General features: G+C 33.5%; 1 protein-coding gene across 1 annotated transcript; it reads left to right on the top strand.

Moving 5' to 3' along the window:
- Positions 1-697: 697 nt before the first annotated feature.
- LOC130817330 (lipase-like) lies at positions 698-14,012 on the top strand. The gene is made up of 11 exons (XM_057682968.1): positions 698-1,010; positions 1,090-1,159; positions 4,150-4,229; positions 5,853-5,918; positions 6,027-6,074; positions 6,191-6,258; positions 8,461-8,533; positions 8,635-8,796; positions 10,112-10,306; positions 11,932-12,020; positions 13,456-14,012. Exons 2-11 carry the CDS (start codon positions 1,093-1,095, stop codon positions 13,667-13,669), a joined length of 1,062 nt encoding a protein of 353 aa, XP_057538951.1. The 5' UTR covers positions 698-1,010; positions 1,090-1,092; the 3' UTR covers positions 13,670-14,012.
- Positions 14,013-16,416: the final 2,404 nt, after the last annotated feature.

Below are 16,416 nucleotides of genomic sequence, written 5' to 3'. Positions count from 1 at the left end.
GACGATGAATATAATTTAAATAACTTAATAAACTTTCCCCAAGTTAAAAAAATGTATCACTTTAGTATTAATAGTCTACAGTCTATATATCCCACTCCCACAGTATGACCCAATAATTTATTTTTCCCAAAACTAAACCCAATAGTTTAAATTTTATAAAATTCCATCCAAAATAATTATTTTTCTCTAATTTACAAATACTATCATGACTAAATATTAATCATGTAAATATTTTTATTACCAAATAAATTTTAAATTTAAGTCTAAATTTTTAAAGTGTTACACATAAAATAGTTAAATCTCGTTATTTAAACGCCATGTAATGTATTACTAATGATTAATGAGATATAAAAAAATACTTTAAAGTGTTACGGGTATTTATAAATATAGTTAAATCTCGTTGTATAATTATAAATAACCTCATATATGTATTTTTTTTCTAGTAATTAATAATTTTAGTACATTATCTTATCTTATTTACAAAAGCAATACCTGCTTTAATTGACATAAAATCTGTTGTGAGTTGTGACAGAACGTCTTTTAAAAAAACGGCCTTAAAACAAAAAACATATATTTTTTTTTTAAAATTTATATTGATTGAGCTATTTAGTCTATATATTTTGCGTCCCTCGACAAATCATATACTGTGGTTTTTCATTCTATATTTTGGTTTTGGTAGTTTTTTTCCCAACTACCACAAAACCTTGCACGTAACGTAAGTAGAAATTCCCTTTGTTTAATTTACTCGGAAACCCTAGGGCTTGATACAAATATACTGATTTTGATATTAAAAAATGTTATTTTATTTAGCAAATATAAAGGGAGAAAGGACTAAATTGAAGTGACTCAATCATTGTTGACGCTAGAACTTTATCCAGAACAAGTATGGAAAGAACGCAACGATTCTTTCCACCGTCGTATTAATTTCCAAATTTCGGCCTTTTAAACTTTATCCAGCTTATTATAACTTGCTTGATTTGGTCCAATTTTTGGTTTTGTGGTTGCTGATTGTAAGCTTCTACCCTAATTTGTTTATTCAATTGATTTTCATTACTTGGTCCGATTTCTAATTTTTCAATTGTTGTGCAGATTATGGAGAAAACTAGATTCTTGTGGGGATTCCTTTTCTTCTTATTTTTTGGCGTTTCATTCGGTAGAGGTATGCTTATTGTTTTTCTTTTTGAATTTTTGCCCAATTTAATTTAGTACTTTTAATTTACAAGATCACATTTATGCTTGCCGAAGCAATAATACACACACTATAGTAATTTTAGAGGTGCTGGTTTATGTATATATAATATAATATATTTATGAAATTGTTGGATTAAAAACAAGTAATTAAACCAAAGCAAAATAATTGTAACTTAATGTAAATTCATATTTTAGACCACTTAATTTAGGGGCAATGAGTTGTCGAGCACCTTGAACATGCCAAGCTCCACCTACAATGTCTGATATGGTTCGACTTTAGATTTGGTTTTGTGTCATTGTGTTTGGTTTTTAGATTGTTGTGTTGACGCCTCTTCAATATTGTTTTAATTAATTGCTCCCTTAGTAAAAACAAGAGATATTGTGGATTCCAATTGGGATGATTTTTTCCCTTTTGTCCCCATGAAATTGCTCTGTAAATATAAATATTAATTTGTCGTTTGAGTTTAATATAAAATGCACATGGACAAGAGAAATGAGTGAATGAGATGATGCGAGAGAATAATTTTGTGATTGAAATGAAAAGAAACAGAGTTGGACCATTGCAAAAAAAAAGAAAAAGAAAAAAGAGTGCATAGTAAGTGAGACCATAGTACAAAAACAAGGTTGTATTATCTTATCTGTATCGTAAAGGTTTTCAAATTTACCAAATTGGTACTACTCGCATCGTAAAGGTGTAAAGAAAATGTGTTTTAAGCTGTTTCTAGCCATATTTCATGGTTTAGGCCGATATTTGGAAGTGTGATGACCACTTTACCCTGTTACCATATTATCGATTACAACCGTCACCGTATTTTAGCACTACGAGTGAGACAAAGTAACATGGAAAAGTGGTGTATTTTTACGGAGTAGTATCTAGTGATGGGGTTTGTTATCAAGTGGGTCTCTCTAAGAAAATGTCTCTAGGATTGCTCCAAAGGTTTCAACTTTGTGTAGTCTTTATTGTTGAAATGTTTATAAATGGATCTTTTATTGAGAGTTACTCCACTTGTAGTGTTTCTATATTTTGCTTCATGACCTTCCATAACGCTTCTTTGTTGGAAGTGATATCACCTAGTTCCTTTTATTGGTTAGCTTAAATGTCTTATAGGTGATAAATAAATGATAAGTGTTGTTGATATTCATTCTTACCTTCATTTTATTTTAAGAAAGTGATTCTTTACTAGTTTACTAGATTCATCATCATCATCATCATCATCCTACCCTGAAAAAAACTATGGACAGGGTCAGGGGAGGAAAGGACGGTGGCAACTCATACCTACCTATAAAGGAAAGCGTGGCCAAAGGAGTCCCGGCTCGAGAAAGATACGGAGACGTAGCTAAATTGATATATCCCGCTCGAGAAAGATACCCAATATATCCCGCTCATAAAAAAAACTAGTTTACTAGATTGATATATTAGAATTTAGTTAGCCTTCTAGTTTGATTGTTGAGGTTGCTAGGTAGGGTTACTCTTACAATATAATTTTCTTATGCTTACAAACACCTATCTATCTTGGTTTCTCTTCTTTTGGCATTCTTAAAGAGGTTCTTCTTATCTTGTGCCTTGGAGTTGATTGTTTAGTAATTGACTCATTTACTAGTAAGCAAAACTGTGAGAAGTGTGACTTAGGTCACTTGTTTGACTCAATTTGTGTGGACCTTTTGATTATGGGTGTTCCTCGTGAATTAGTATGGAGAAAAGTACGACTTTGGTAAAGCCATTTTAGTAAATCAATTCTTTGGCACATGCTTTATGGTCAAGAACTCGTGTATGGCTATTTTTGTGTAAGCATTGTAAGTTGCTTGAAGCATGGGTTGCATACCCAAGATTTTCCTCATTGATGCTAAGCTTTGGGAGATGAACAAAGTGCTTAATTGTCTTGGAGTATTTGACATTTGGAACAACATTGAGCATTGGACTTTGAAGCATGTGAAGCATCACTTTGCCTTTGATATAAATAGGAATTGTTGTAGGTGTAAAATTAACCCATGTCAAGCTAAGGTTTGAGCTTTATGTATCTCCCTAATTCTTCCATACTCATTGTTAGGTTTGTAAATCTCTTTCTTATTCCACTTATCCTCCTCATATATTATCTCTATCGATGTAATTCCTTCATTGTATGTGTTTGACCCTTTAGTTCTATTATCCTTGTACACAAAATACAAAACACTATCGTTGGAAGAGGATGTAACCATGTTGGTGAACCTTATTAAATTTGATGTTATTGTTTGTCATTTAATAATTTCATCTGAATACTTGCAACATTTATCATGTTCATTAATACATGATCTAGCCATAATATGCAACCGTTCTTTGCCTTAACACCTAGCTTCCACAATTGCATAACAAAAACAATAATTTAAGGTTGATCCGTTGGGGTCATAGTGTAAAAATGTTGTAAGGCGCGATCATGGTAACATAATAGTGATGTGGGAACGAGAGTGATGCGGTTATCGTAACGCTTAATTATCGGTTGAATCATGAGACATCCCTTGATATGGCCCAAAACACTTTTTTTTTACACCTTTACAACGCGGAAAATATTGTTTTCTTGTTTAAAGAACCTTTACATCGTGGCTGATACAATGTGATGCGGCCTTGTTTTTACACTATGCTTGGTGTGGATTTAGGTAGTTTTAGAGAGTGAGCTCAACATATCTGAATATTGATACATAAATTACGGAAATCTAAGAAGTTGGCCTACATTTGATGTGTGCCTTTTCTGTATATGCTATACTATATTGGGATTAAGGCTTTGGTATTATATGGATGCTATAATTATTTTATATGTATGATGTATTTTGCTTACAGAGAACTTGATTATCTTAGGATGATATCAGATCATGAGTAATTTTTACGTGATGGCTGTTTGACTAACTGTTTTTCTCTCGGATTTGTAACTTTTTCTATTGAGTGGATAATATTATAGGTTTGATGAAGGTTTTTTGTTTCCACAGTGCTGAAGCTTAGAGAGAGTGATGGTTTACCTGTTTACAATCACACACTGGCCAAAATTTTGGTCGAGTACAATGCTGCTGTAAGTATCCTATGCATATCAGCATTAGATTAATCATAGAAATGTAAATACGCTCTTATGGTGGTCACTTCAGCAAGAAATTTTAAGAATCGAATTATGTTCCTGGTTTTTGTAGGATTTTCACCTGATTAGAGTTTAGGAAATGTTTTGAGTGATGGTGTATATCCAAATTGAATTTTATTCTAAGGCCAACCCGCCTCTCTTCACTTACTTGGTTTCAGCAACTGCTATGTTTATTTACAGCTGACCATGAAAATTAGAGGTTAATTTTACAAGTCGGGGGGGTTTTATGATTTCTCAGCCTATGCCATGCAAATAGTTGAAGCTTTGCTCTTGATCTGGATTAGCTCTAAACTATCAGTTTGATATGAATCAAGATCGAAGATTAAATCTTGAGCTATGGATATGGATAAGACTCAATGAATGGAACCATATTTTGGATGGAATGGTTTGATGATAAACTTTGCACAAAATATTTTCGTTAAAAGCCTCAAATTCTGCCTAAATGATAGGAAACTCTGTTAGTTTGTCAAAGCACCAACGGTTAACATAAGTAATCTTCATAAAATCTTCTTCTGAATGTTACTGCCTAAGGATTTATGTAGACAACCAAGATGTCTAGATTAATCCAAATGAAATAAAAGTAACCTGAATGGCCCAAGTCATCCTATTAATGAAATTCTACAATTCTGGAAACCATAAAGTCACAGACTAAAAACATCGCATTTATCTACATTTAAACTGTCACTTGAAAATCAAAGGAAAACCGTGTAGATTGTTCCAAATAAAAGCAATATTAGGATTGTGCAAGAGGACCGTGATCATCTTAGTCGCTTATGCTTAGAACTTGTTTGCATCTGCTGTCTTAAATACTTCTGTTTGTTGTAAACTTTTGATTGAATATATAATTTTGATCTCAAGTTTTGATTGTGTTTACTTTCTTTCCATAGTGATCCAAAAATTTTTAAATTTTAGAAGCGAAAGAGATACGGAAAATTAACTACTTTGTTGATATTATGCTTTCATCCAATGGAAGAGTTACCAAAGCAATTATTCAATTTGTGATTGTAAAATTGATGAAATGAAATGTCTTACAAGGTATCTCAAACCTTGTAATTTCAAGAAAGAGTATACAAAAGAGGGTTTAGTGCTTAGTGAGGCAGTGCATATTTAATTGACTACCAAATCTCATTTTCCTTGTAAACATATATGTATTAAAACCAGCGTTATATCATTTAAAAACTACACCTTGGATCAACATGTAGTGGCTATGGAATAGGAGCTGTGTAGATTTATATTTGGTTTTTTCACCATTATCTGTTGATTTGATTGGGATCTCTCTTGAGAGAGTTAGGTTTTGCGTACCCTCAAGAACTCTGTTATTTTGTTTCTATGAAATTTTATTCCTGATATGATGCTTGTACCCAGTTTTGTCCAAGTATATGTTCGTTTTTGATGCTATCTGAAGCTGTCATGCTCTGTTGCATGATGTTTTTCATTATTGGTTGTGAAATCAGTGAACTAGTTACTGTGATTGCACTGCCATGGAGCTTTCATCACTAAGTTAATGTAGCATGTTCAGGATGCTACATAACTGATTCTTGGATTCGGTTATCTCTTCAGGTGTATGAATCAGACTTGACTGAACTCTTCACCTGGACATGTTCAAGATGTAATGGAATGACAAAGGTTCTTGGCTTACTATCACTATTTTTTTTTTTTTCCAATTTCTTCTTTTATTTAATTGGTTTTAGCGGCTGTGCTTTTGTCTTGATTGGGCTTTGTATCTTGTGATAGGGGTTTGAGATTGTAGAGCTTATTGTTGATGTCCAGCACTGCTTGCAGGTGTGTCTATTACTCTCGTACATTTTTATTCTACTATATAGCGTTTTTCTTTTATGCTTCATAGGACGTTATGCATACAAGTTATAACTTCAATATCATTGTACTGGTAACTACAGGCATATGTTGGGGTGGCTGAGGATCTGAATGCCATTATTGTTGCATTTAGGGGAACTCAAGAGCATAGGTTAGATTTTATTGCCTGTTGTACTTACTCTTGTCTTGCCTCATAATTCCTTCGCTATTTTTGGGAGCTTTTTCTCTTTGTATTCGGTATTTTAAGAAGCTTAATAGTAAATTGATGGTTACAAATTACAACTATCTACATGTAATGTGATTGCAAAGAAGTTTCTAAGATTTGTGTTTGATCTCTAGTTTTTGAATTTGAGGAAAAAAGAATCTTTGAGCTTTTTTTATCCATTTAATATTATTCATTGAATTGGAAATTTTGAATGATCATCAGATGTTTGATGTCTAGTATAAAACTTGTTTGGAAAGTTTGCAACATGGATTCTTTTCTGCTTATGCTGGACTTTTGCTAGCCTGACCTAATGAGTCACTACAGTTGATCATTTAATAAAGCCTATGTAAAGTTAGCATAAGGTGGCAGCCAATAGTGTTGGTGGTTATCTATTTACTTATTTTTAGTCTAAAATCTGATTTGTTTTTGTGGGATAGTTGTCAGTTTGTGCCATTGTACATATAATTGCTTTTTTTAGTCTCTTTTACAATGCTCCGTCTATTTACTTATTTTTGAAGATTATTAGTGACAGAAGATCCTGCGTTGTCATACTCCCATGTTTTTGCCGAATTACTTCCTCAGTCCCAAAGCTATGATCCCGTTTGATTAAAATTAGGGAAATTTGTAAAGAAACACCTTTTAAAACCCCTTTTTTGTAAAGAAACACCTTTTATTATTTTGTTTTGTAAAAAAACACCTTTTAAAAAAACACCTTAAATCAGTTTCCGGTGACTTTTGTCAACTTTCCGGCGTTGACTATGCCATTTGTCAACTTTCCGGCGTTGACTTTTATTTTTATTTTTATTTTTATTTTTATTATTAATATTATTTTTTTAAAAAATTTTTATTTTTATTATTATTTAAAAAAAATTAAAAAAAATAAATAATAATAATAATAATAATAATAATAATAAAAATAAAAACAAAAATAAAAAAACTAATAATTTTTTTTAAACTTTTTAGTTTTTTTTTTATTATTTTTTTATTTTTCCTTTTGTTTTTATTTTTATTTTATTTTTTATTTTTATTATTATTATTATTTTATTTTTAATTTTAATTTTATTATTATTATTATTATTATTATTATTATTATTTTATTATTATTATTGTTATTTTATATTTTTTATACTTTTTATTTTTATTATTATTATTATTAATTTTTTATTAATTTTTTTTTATTTTTGTTTTTAATTTTATTTTTTTTATTATAATTTTTTTTATTTTAATTTTTATTATTATTTTAAAAAAAAATTTTTTTTAAAAAAATATAATAATAATAATAATAATAATAATAATAATAATAATAATAAAAATAAAAACAAAAATAAAAAAAATAATAATAATAAAATTTAAAAATAAAATAAAAATAAAAACAAAAGGAAAAATAAAAAAATAATAATAAAAAAAAAATAATAAATTTTTTTTTTAAATTTTAAAAAAAATTATTATTTTTTTTAATTTTTGTTTTTATTTTTATTTTTATCATTATTATTATTATTATTATTATTATTATTATTTATTTTTTTATTTTTTTTTAAATAATAATAAAAATAAAAATTTACATAAAAAAGAATATTAATAATAAAAATAAAAATAAAAATAAAAGTCAACGCCGGAAAGTTGACAAATGGCATAGTCAACGCCGGAAAGTTGACAAAAGTCACCGGAAACTGATTTAAGGTGTTTTTTTTTAAAAAATAGTCTCTTAAAAGGTGTTTTTTTACAAAAAAAATTATAAAAGGTGTTTCTTTACAAAAAAGGGGTTTTAAAAGGTGTTTCTTTACAAATTTCCCTTACAATTATAGACTCATGAATAAAAAGGTGGAAACATATCTTTGGTACGAAGAGTGTATTTGTTTTTTAATTTTTGTCTTTAGCCAGAGTCATTTTTTAATCTTAGATTAGAAATCTTATGTTGTCAACAAGAGCTTGTTATTCCTTCCTTTCAGGCTTTCAGATTTTAACAAGCTGATATCAGTTACTCTTTATCATCATTAGAGATGTTCTTATTAAGATCCACACTAAGCTACGAACTGGCTAAATATCATTATCACTCAATTGTTGGTTGTATGCTACCTTTGCTTTTGCCTTGTGTGGTTGTAAAACTTAGTGTCCAATATTTGTCTAAAATTTGATCATTGTGTACAGCATACAGAATTGGGTTGAAGATCTATACTGGAAACAACTTGATTTAAATTACCCAGAGATGCCTGAGGCAATGGTATGTGTAACATAAATATTCTTGTGGCGCTTTGCCAGTCATATTACCAATCTTTGATCATAGAAAAGGTGATGTTTCTCCTATTTCATTATATCCTTCAGGTTCATCATGGATTCTATAATGCTTACCATAACACCACAATGCGGCCTGGAGTGATAGATGGTATCAAACAAGCAAAGAAATTATTTGGAGATATTGACGTTATAGTTATAGGGCATTCAATGGGTGGGGCTATGGCTGCCATTTGCGCTCTTGACCTCAAGGTATTTTCAGATTCTTTTTTCTTCAATGTTCTATAAGCCATCAAAGGGATATTATGCTGAACTGTTTATGTTTGCATGAGAAGGGACCTTATTTTCCATTTTCTATGCTTCATGTGTAATTACGCAGTCTTAACTGAATTATTTTTTTTGTGTCCTTGCTAGTTCTATAGACTCCTGTGATTTTGAAAGAGTTACTCTTAAATGGTATATTAGGGAACTTGGCTGTTTGAGGCTGTGTTGGAGTACTAAGTGATATTGTTAAATATTCTTTAGTTTCTATCAAGTCATGTGCCCTATTTACCTATTTATATTTTGTAAAAGTAACTGCATACTATCAGATTTGGTGGTGCGTTTTGCTTGTGTTGTTGGCTTCCATCTTTTGGGAGATTATGACTCTGTAATCAATCTATGCTGTAAAATTTAGTTGCCTTTTGAAATGTGCCATTATATTTGGAACAAGTGAAGCTAGGCTATGGAGCTCAACCCGCCAGATACCCTCCTCATACTCGTGTTGACACAACACGATTCAATTGCTGTCACCGATTATGGTTGAGGCTCTCCAAGAGCGAAACAGATGTGTCACCAAATGGAATGTGAACTCTTTGTTGGAGTTGAAAAATCCTAGATCTGAAATTTAGGCACACAAGAACAAGGGATTAAAAAGTTGGATTTTGGCAGCTTGTGTAATTTGAGCTCTAAGTATTACTCACTGGCTGCTGGTGCTCTACCATGTTGCAAGAGAAAAGGAAAGAAAGAAAAAGGATCATTTTGGTAAGGGGAAACTAAAAAGAGAGGGGGACTGTGATGTCGGAAAGGGGAAGGAGGACAAAAAGTTACCTTAATATTCTTTTCATAAAAACTTAGCACTTACATTCTAGGCTCATGTTACTTGGACTTGGGTATGTGCCCAAAAGTATGAGTTGACCAGTTTATGATAAGTTTCCATGTTATTTCTCAAAATGAAGTGTCCATAGATCTAACACAATTACTTCAAGTCAAATAATGGACCTGAGAAGCATAATTCTAGGGCTAATGGTGTATCAATACATACTAGTGGTCATTAGGTGGACTTTTTTTTTGAAGCTAGTTTGGACGCCCTAAATTTTTTTGGGACGCCCTAAATTAGGCTAGTAGCTAGGCCGAGTAGTTTGGGAGGGGGGAGGCAAGGATGCAAGGTTGAGAATTGTTTTTCTCAAGGTCTATATTTCATTTTCGCTCAAAGCTATTTGATGTTAGTGCTGGTCCCTTATTCCCATTCTACTTTAGCTTGGTAACTTTACATCACATAACATGTTTGTTGAATATCTATATCCAGGTACATCATGACATAAAAAATGTTCAAGTCACAACTTTTGGGCAACCTAGGATTGGAAATGCAGCTTTTGCTTCTTATTATAGTCAATATGTCCCTAACACAATTCGTGTCACTCATGAGCATGATATGGTGCCTCATTTGCCTCCATACTATCCCTATTTCCGACAGAAGTCATACCACCACTTCCCTAGAGAGGTATGTTTCTACTAGTGATTGTGCATTTGATCTGTTCTCGACCCCTTCTTTTTTTTTTCCTTGGTTTGGAGTTTGATCTTATGCATTGCAATTATTTGAGGATGTAATGCGTTTAGTTAGAAAAAGTGTTGCGTTTTATAACTCGATAATATGTAGTTGTATTCAATTGTCAACTTTCCTGTGTTAGGATCATTGCTTGTTGTTTACAAATGAAGTTGGCAGATGTTTGGGTAATTAGGCCTTTGGTTTGACCATTTTATTGTTATTTGGTACGCTTTGTTTATAATGGCAGAAATAATTTAATGATTGGAGGCATGTGGAAGAATCAATAGTCCAAGCTCCAAAATGTGTGGATAGACCTACATTGTTGGTCATGCACCAACTGTGCAACCGAATGTTCTGCACTCTCCCTTTTTGCTTAGTGCTTTATTTCTTTGCTAGCTTTTAATCTCACGTTTCCAAATTTCACATGTAATTCAATGGCTCAATTTATGATTTAACTTGGGATTAGCACATGTCTTGACTCTTGAGTGGCTCTCTTGGGCAATAGAGGCTTACTTATACATCACTTTGGTTTTTGACGGTACATAAAAATATGATATTTGTTCTCTCTACATCCTCGAGAGTGAACTTTGTGAATATTTCGATATTTTTTTTTGGAAGATAAATTTGCTATATTTATTGATATTTGCAGTTTAGCACTCTCACCTAACTCTTTGTAAAGGTTAATGGGAGTGCAATTATATTTAATAGGAGTGTCGAAATCTTGTCTGCTTTGTTTGAGTTAGAACTTGGTTTATAGATCAAAGGCATTATGATCAACTTTGATCTCACTTTTTTTGGTTTTTATATTTTTTATAAACCCCTTATTTCCTAGGATTTGGTTTCCAATTTCCTCTGATTTCAAAGAATGGTTGAACATGGCCATTATGAACCAATACTCATGGGTTCAATGATGTGATCTTACACTTCAGGGTTTAGGGGTTTTAAAATTAAAATGAAGGTATACGTTTAGTAGCTTAATTTCTATCTACTCTTTGTTTTTTCGCCTAGTGAGGTTTTTGGATGCGTGAAGTTGAGGGCCTGTAGTACTCTCTTAATCTCTTTTCCCTTTTGGCTTTACTAGTGAGTCACCCACTAAAAGAAGGGGTAAGGCATCATCTCTATTTGAGACCACATAGGGAGGTGATTACTATTTATGTGGGAAGCGAGAAGGGATATTAGCTAATGGTTTGTCTCATTCCTTCAATGTTCAACCTGTACCTGGAGTATCAGCATCATTAACCTATAGCTATTGGCTGTTTCTAGCATTCTGCATACTTGTCCGATTAATGTTATTTTTGTAAGGCTTTATTCTTTCCATATGTAATTCAGGATTTAGTCCATGACCCATTAGTGAGGGCCTGGGCGTTGCTCCATTACGCTCTTCATGCTATGCAAGATTGTATGAGGTTTTAATCATTTCTATTTCTTACCGCGTAGAAGCTTTGAGATGAGACAACTTGCTTTTGGGGTATTATGGTGCTGAATAGCCATCTTATTTATTGTTAACTTGAACAAAGATCTAGCAAAAAAATTCTACTTTGTTCTGTATTTTGATCAATATTCTCATGCTTTAATTCCAGGTATGGTTGTATAACATTGGATTTGGAAGTTTAATTTACACTGTTGAGAAAGTCTGTGATGGATCTGGTGAAGATCCAACTTGTAGCAGGTAAGCATGAGGGTGATCATTTGCATGTTTTGAATTCAATTTAAATTTCTTTTTAACGTGAGTTGTGGATTCATGAATTCCTTAGCGAGATTTTTGTACTTACCCTTCACATTTGTTGCTCAAAATTTACTTAGGTAAAAATAAAATAATACGGTTAACTCATTCTTTAGTTATCCAGATGATTGAATAGGAATAAGTTTGTACTATGGATGGTTACTGTGAAAGGGAAAGGGAAGCTAGTCCCTTTCTGCAGCATCTTCCTTTGTCAAATTTAGTCTTCACTGAGAGCCGGCTAGCTTCTTTGAGAACCAAACTAGCTTCCTATGCGTGGCATTGCATAGGCAGACACAAATGTAGAATTGAACTACTATCTCTGTCTGTTAGTAATATTTTCTTTGATGACTTACCCACTACCCTTTCTGGAATTGAGATGAAGAAAACCACGTTGTGTCCTTCGAGTGGTGATATGGTAAAGCTTCATCTACTCTCTTGAAAGTGCCTGGAACTAAACATTTAGCAGTATGTGGTTGTAGCTCCTTAAAACCTTGACCTGTTTTTGAAAGTTCTGGCAGTGAAAACATTTTTTTTTCGTTAGATCAGTTTTATGAGGAAATGGTGGTGGATGATAATTGGAGTGACAGTGGTCACCTTGCCCAGGGCACCCATGAATCTTTTGGGTGTCAGTTGTGATGGTAGTTTGGTGAAAGGGGTTGCAATCATGTGGTTGGTGTCATTTATGGTGGTTGATTCTGGCGGAAGTGGTTGTTGGTTAACAAAGTTCAAGGGTGGTTATAGGTTAGGGGCTATTGCTGAAAGGGAATCAGGAAGAGATGTATCGAATAAATTTGAAGTTTAATACAATTATGCTTCATACTAAAGCAAATGTATCTAATTTTTTTTCGCTTCTAACGTGTATGGGAACTGATTTGGGAAAAAGATGGCAATTTGTTCGTATATTGCCCGATGTTACTAATAGCGAACAATGTCATCCCTCATGCTCAGATTGGGAGACGCTTATTTTGGGAAATAAAATTATCCTGCTCACTTCGGGAATTTTTTTTAGAAAAAAGCTTATTTTGTTCAAATTATCAATGATGATGCTTGACCAATTCTGATTTTTTTCTTCCCAAATTATATTCTTCTCATCCTTGGAACATTAATACCATTACCAGTTGGAAATGTGAGATTATGTAGTTATGGAAAATTGTGAAGAAAAATACATGTTTGTCAATGAATCTTTATGACCATGGAATGATGTAACACATATTATTATGGAAACTATGACAAACTCATTCTCCTTACAACAATTTAGTAATGTAGATGGATTTGTTGCTTCCGAATGATAGGCTTTAATTATGTTGTGTCTTGTTCTATATGTTCTACTTTTTCTCTAAACTACTTGTTCATCTTATTCTGCTTTTGTAACATTTTATAGGTCAGTCTTGGGGAGTAGTGTATTGGATCATCTTTGCTATTATGGAGTTAATTTGAAGGCTGAGACATGGAACTCTTGCCGAATTGTGGCTGCACCCCATCTTTTGAAGTATACGACTACAGATAATGCGGGAAATATAATCCTGTCCAAGGATCCTACGTCTGCTGTGCACATTAACGAAGCAGCAACGAGCAATGGGGTAAATGTATTGTGAAATTTCTGCCTTGTTAACATTAAATGAGTTGTGTTTTGCTCCTGTATCTTATGTCACAAGGGAATCTGAAGATGGGGGGATGAAGGTCTGCTTATGAGCCCATGTGTAAATTTTATGTTTAGGATGTATATATAACTCGTTAACATGAAACAAATGTGAATAATCGTTGGAATAATATGGAATCAAATTCCATTTTAATGCTATGTTTGGAAATGATAATTTCATGTTTAAATCTGAATTTGAAAATATTGGATAGCAAATGAATAATTGTATAATGAAAACTTTCATCTATTAAACGATTAACGATGATATCAATTTTGGGGCGAGATAATCAATTATATAACTTGCTTTACTAATAAAGATCATCATCATCAACCCAATATCCTGTTCTAAAAAGGGTATGGGTGAGGGAAGGTAACGGACAATACATACCCGTACTCCCTTGAGAGGGAATACTAGAGGAAAGCGGTCAATTTAACCCCTAAAATGTGAGAACCCTACGTAGAGAGGGATGTGATTAGCATTGTTGCTTGGAGATCAAAAAACCACCTGCAGAAGAATCACAATAGCCAAAACAAAGGTTGGGATAAAATAAAAGACTCGAAGGGTAAAAAAGTATAAAGGGGCAGGTAAGTAAACAGCTAGGTATCAGGGCGAGAAAGACAACTAAAGAAACTTTTACTAGTCTAGAATATGAATCTGACGTCTTCAACTATTTCTATCCCTAGTCAGGTCCTCGGAGAGGTGTATTTCACTCAACTCGTCCTTAATTTGCGCAACCCATGTTTTCTTAGGTCTTTCTCGACTCCTCTTATCCTCCACTATAATGGTTTCTATCCTTCTGACGGGAGCCTCTATTGGCTTTCTTTGCACATGTCCAAACCATCTTAGTCTATTTTCGCGCATCTTAACATATAGTGGGGCAACCCCTATCTTCTCTCTGAACTCTTGATTTTTTTATCTTATCCATCATCATTTAACCGCACATCCACCTCAGCATTCGCAACTTTTCCGCAGATAATGAGGTAGAATTTACCTTTCAGTCTAGTCGAGAACTTCTTACATAACACTCTGGTGGCTGCTCGCCATTTAAGCCAACCCGCTCGTATGTGGTGTGTTACATTTCCATCAATCTCCCCATTACTCTGGATAATAGATCCTAAATACTTGAACTTGGTCGTCTTAGTAACTACATCTCCTTTAATGGTCAGTTCTTGGCTATCATCTTGCTCTTTGCCACTGAAATTGCATCTCAAATATTCTGTTTTTGTACGACTAATACGGAGCCCTTTACTTTCTAATACCGCCCTCCACTCATCTAATTTGGAAAGCTCATCTATGATGACTGCAAAAAGGAAAGGGCTTAGTGTCGATCCCTGATGTAAACCTACTCTAACTGCAAAGGACCTTGTAATCCCAACAGTTGTCTGTATGTTAGTTAATGTTCCATCATACATGTCTCGTATAACATCAATATAGCTCCGCGAGATTCCCTTTTTCTCCAAGCTCTCTCAGAAAATATATCGCCGTATGCTATCATAAGCCTTCCCATATCTATGTTAAATAATCAGTAATTGTTAAATACTATGTTACAAGTCATTCTTATTATTGTTTGGGGTGTTATGGTCATTAGGAAAAAGTTATAAATACTCATGATGTAATACTTTATGGCGCGCAAACACACTTATATAACCAAAACAATCATCCAAAATAATACAAAAAATTTCAATATATACAATAGTCATCCTAGTCTAGTAATCTAAAGCTCTCGACCTTGTTTGCAGCGCACGCCAGTAGAGGAGGTTAGTGTGGACTCCTTAGCCTCCGAGATGACATCAAGAACAAGAACTCATCGTTGATATGTATGGATCGGATGGAGAGGGGATGGATGTGGAGGTGTGGAGAAGGATATCGGTGGAACAAATAGCGATATAGCACCCAATGTTGATGAAGATCCTGAAGATCGACCGTGGGTCAATGAATGTCCAAAACCTCTACCATAACTTGTAGTAGAAGCTGTAGTAGGAGTGTGAGCGTGTCATCATCCATAATAGTAGGAGGTATCAGAATGAGGTAATCATACCCTGTCTAACTCAAGACCTCGATCAGCGACATGCTAATGGAGCCCAAGGTCTGACAATACAATTGATACCGTACATCAACAGGTAATGCAACGACCCTGTGTATCGTGCTAGTGCTCTCTACAAGGAATGCTCTGATCCACTTAGCCTGCATATAAATAAAAAAGTGTTATAAGAATCACGTATATATATACAATTTTTTGTACACAAAAGAAAACATACCATTATCGTGGCAGTGGGATGGTAGTGCAATGTCGGCTGTGCAAATAGGGGGTTCGAGATGCTTAATCTCGTGATCTGCCTATATCACACCATGTACGCACCCAATTTCTGACTGGTATAGTTCTCTCCATGAATCAATTGATATGCTCGATCATTCCACGCATCTTCATGCAATCTATGTTGAACCAAGAAGCTCTTCTCTCCAGTCCTTCGATCAATCACGCGTAGTACAACATGGGTGTCATAGACATTCGGAATAGGCTGCTTCAAATGAAACTAGCGCATCACACGATCTGGCAGATGAAACTCCACACTATCATAGCAAATGAGTGGGCAACAGGATCACTGCATACCCTGGAAGCTCCGCATATGTTTAGCAAAGCCTCCATCTTAGCTACAAATGACGATATAAGTACTTAATGACCCATCCTAAATCTCGTAGTA

Source organism: Amaranthus tricolor, chromosome 1 (genome assembly GCF_026212465.1).
Source record: "Amaranthus tricolor cultivar Red isolate AtriRed21 chromosome 1, ASM2621246v1, whole genome shotgun sequence".
NCBI classification, from domain to species: Eukaryota; Viridiplantae; Streptophyta; class Magnoliopsida; order Caryophyllales; family Amaranthaceae; genus Amaranthus; species Amaranthus tricolor.
The sequence above is the reverse complement of the archived record's forward strand: the minus strand, read 5'-3'. Positions and strand labels throughout refer to the sequence as shown.